Source organism: Camellia sinensis, unplaced genomic scaffold (genome assembly GCF_055761805.1).
Source record: "Camellia sinensis isolate YWXY unplaced genomic scaffold, ASM5576180v1 Unanchor1, whole genome shotgun sequence".
In the NCBI taxonomy this organism is placed as follows: domain Eukaryota; kingdom Viridiplantae; phylum Streptophyta; class Magnoliopsida; order Ericales; family Theaceae; genus Camellia; species Camellia sinensis.
In genome coordinates this window covers 23,883,126-23,886,658 of record NW_028128987.1, presented here as the reverse complement: position 1 = coordinate 23,886,658, position 3,533 = coordinate 23,883,126, and the positions used below count along the sequence as shown (strand labels likewise).

Below are 3,533 nucleotides of genomic sequence, written 5' to 3'. Positions count from 1 at the left end.
ACACAAAAACCAAAGTACAGGAACTACCGCCATAATATACCCTATATGTTAATAATGAGTAAGAGGAGGGTGTACACCATTTGTTGAATCAGTTTCTTTTTCAGCCTGCCTCCTGCTGCTGCTGCTGTTACTTGTATAATTGTATTACTTGTGGCTGTGGCTATGGTGGCTGTGGATTCTTCAAAAATGAGTCGTGCATTTTCACTTGCACCTAAGCCTTGCATCAAAGCCAGCATCAATATGAATGGCAATGGCAATTTTCTGTCTCAGAAATATTTTAAAATGTCAAATCCTGCTGCAGCGAGGATGAGAGTGAGAGCTGAGTTAGCCACAGCCCCCAAGCAAATTCGGCCACGCTCCATACCTGAATTATCGGTTCTAGGCATTCCTCACACTGATCTCCATGTTTCCGAAATTGTCCAGAGGCAGTCTTCTTATCACACAAACAATTTTGCCACAGTTGACCATGATGATTCTTGCAGAAACATAAACCCACAGTTCCATCCTACATTCCTCGAAGAAGCTTACCAAAGATGCAGGAATCTTTGTGCAGAATATGCTAAGACCTTCTACCTAGGTTTGTTCATCTTTGTTTCCTCTTTTTCCAAAGGTTGGATCATATAAATTTCTCCAAATGTTTTAGGCCTCATTTGGGGCCGGCCATTTTAGGATCATTTTCTAAAGTAATTGAACTAGGTGTACATCTAACGCCTTGTGAGACCTCAATGAATGTCAATGGATTCAAAACTCAGAAACAATAATCTCTTTGCATGCAAACTAAAGTAATTTTCATGTTAAAGGTTCTCTAAGCACTCCTAAGAAATATTGCATGACAAAAAAATTGTTTATTTTTCATAAATACCTCCTGTACTGAGTCAATCTTCATTTTTTATTTGTTTACTTCCCAAACTCTAAACTAACTTCATCATGATAATTTTTGCCAATTTATATTTTCAAAATTCTATATGAATTCAATATGAAAAATGATTTTCAAATCCCATGTATCTCACCGTGATTTGCGAATTTGAGGCTTTGACTTCAAGGTGAAGTTAGAGAAATCCCAGCCGTCCGGAAACTAAAAGGTTTAGATAGTGTCAATGTGAAAAATAACTACCCATTTTTTCCATTTATATTTCGCATGAAAAAATGAATGGCTTTCCCTTCAATGAACAATTGGGATTTCACAACTTTACCCCCATAGTTGGAATCCCAAATTCAGCAAATTCAGACTTCGGTTCAAATTGTATATTTGTAATTAACAATGCTAGGTATCATGAAAAAATTTTCACGAAACTAATCATGAAAGTTTTGTGGCTCTTGAATTACACTTAGAATAAAATACCACACACTAATCAAAGTAATTCAAGGATCATAAATCTTTCATGATTATTTTTATAAAAAAAATTTCATGATCCCTAACTTTTCTCTTTGTAATTACTATTGAATCGATGTAACTGCTTGAACTTTGAGAGTACTGTTTGATTTGATTAACTATGATGATTCAGGGACATTATTGATGACAGAAGAGAGACAGAAAGCAATATGGGCAATCTATGGTAAGAAAGTTATTGATTGATTTAGATGATTAACACGTAAGAGTGAGTGAGAGAGAGTGATTTGGAAGCAAATCCTTGCTGCCAAGGATGTCATTATTTTTTTTAATTTTTTTCTTCTTGTGGTATTTTATTCAAGATATTATTATTATTATTTTGAAGTTGGAATGGTTATTTGCAGTTTGGTGCAGGAGGACAGATGAACTGGTGGATGGGCCGAATGCTATGCACATGAGCTCGGCAGTGTTGGACAGGTGGGAAAAGAGACTGCACGACATCTTCCACGGACGCCCCTACGACATGTTGGATGCTGCACTCACTCACACTGTTTACAAGTTCCCTCTAGACATTAAGGTGCCTTGAAAATTAATTTACTGCCCACAAAAGCCCATTTGCTTCAATTCAAATTCAAAGTCCTATTATGTTCCATTCAATTCAATGCCATCTGAATCTGATACAAAACAATTTGTTTGTGCAATAAATGCCATGACAGCCTTTCAGGGACATGATAGAGGGCATGAGAATGGATCTGAGGAAGAGTCGATATGAGAATTTTAAAGAGCTCTACCTTTACTGCTACTATGTGGCTGGGACTGTTGGGCTAATGAGCGTTCCGGTAATGGGGATAGCACCAGAATCTGCAGTTTCTGCTCAAAGTATATACAATGCAGCATTGAACTTGGGCATTGGAAATCAACTCACCAACATTCTTAGAGATGTGGGAGAAGAGTTAGTACTTTGTGCTTCACTCTAAATCTAATAATGTGCTTTCAAATTTTAAATTTGCTCCTCAATTCTCAATGTTTTTCTTTTAATAACCATAATTTTGCAGTGCCATGAGAGGGAGAGTTTATCTTCCCCAAGATGAGCTGGCTCAATTTGGGTTATGCAATGAGGATGTGTTCTCGAAAAAGGTGAGTGATGGATGGAGAGAATTCATGAAAGAGCAGATTGCAAGAGCAAGATTCTATTTCAACCAGGCTGAGGAGGGAGCTTCTCAGCTTGACAAGGCTAGTCGTTGGCCGGTAATCATCATCATATCCATACCCATATCCGTATCAATATCATATAATAAAATTTAACAAACCTACCCCTCCTACTCAATAAATACCCCATACCTTGTTCTGTTCGGTGCACCTATGGGCAAATTACATATACACCCCTCGAGGTTTGGCTAAATTACAGATGCCCCCTGAGGTTTGAGAAATTACGAATTCCCCCCTGAATGCTATATTTGCATAAGAAATTAGGGGGTAATTTGTTATGAAATATAAACCTCAGGGGGCAAATTGTTATGAAAATACAAACCTCAGGGGGCGGGATGTAATTTTCGAAACCTCAGGGGTATCTGTAATTTAGCCAAACCTCGAGGGGTGTATATGTAATTTGCCCTTAAGTAATTTTTGCCTAATAAGTTATAACTAGCAGCTCCTGCAGTAAAGCTATAAGCTTTATTGTACTGAATGAAAGCATCTTATGTAATATTTTTGTTGGTGAAAATATTTGCAGGTCTGGTCATCGTTATTGTTATATCGCAAGATTTTGGATGCAATCGAGGATAACGATTATGATAACCTGACAAAGCGAGCTTATGTCGGGAGGACTAAGAAGCTTCTCATGCTGCCATTAGCATACACTAGAGCTGCATCAGTGCCTAGTCTCGTCTTTCCTTAAAATTATCTATTTACTACAGCCAGCCAAAATACCAAAACAAAAAAATGTTTGATGGAAACAGAACAGGACATGTATATTCAAGGTTGAATGTGTTTTAACCATAGAGTGTTGGTTTTCAAAAAAATTTCTTTCCTAAGAAACTAAAATTTGTGAAAAATGTTCATGTACCCACAATTTGTTCCCCAAAAGTAAAGTGTACAATGTAAATTTAGAGTTGGTGTGATATGGACCACATCTAGAATGAATGTAATTCTCGATATAATTATTTGAATTCAAAATATGTATCATTGTGTTTGGACCCAAAAT

General features: G+C 36.9%; 1 protein-coding gene across 1 annotated transcript; it reads left to right on the top strand.

Moving 5' to 3' along the window:
- The first annotated feature begins 223 nt into the window (after positions 1–223).
- Positions 224–3,325, top strand: LOC114259171 (phytoene synthase 2, chloroplastic). Its single transcript, XM_028199170.2, has 6 exons — positions 224–577; positions 1,506–1,556; positions 1,735–1,907; positions 2,047–2,282; positions 2,386–2,578; positions 3,063–3,325. Exons 1-6 carry the CDS (start codon positions 241–243, stop codon positions 3,225–3,227), a joined length of 1,155 nt encoding a protein of 384 aa, XP_028054971.2. The 5' UTR covers positions 224–240; the 3' UTR covers positions 3,228–3,325.
- The last annotated feature ends 208 nt before the right edge of the window (positions 3,326–3,533 follow it).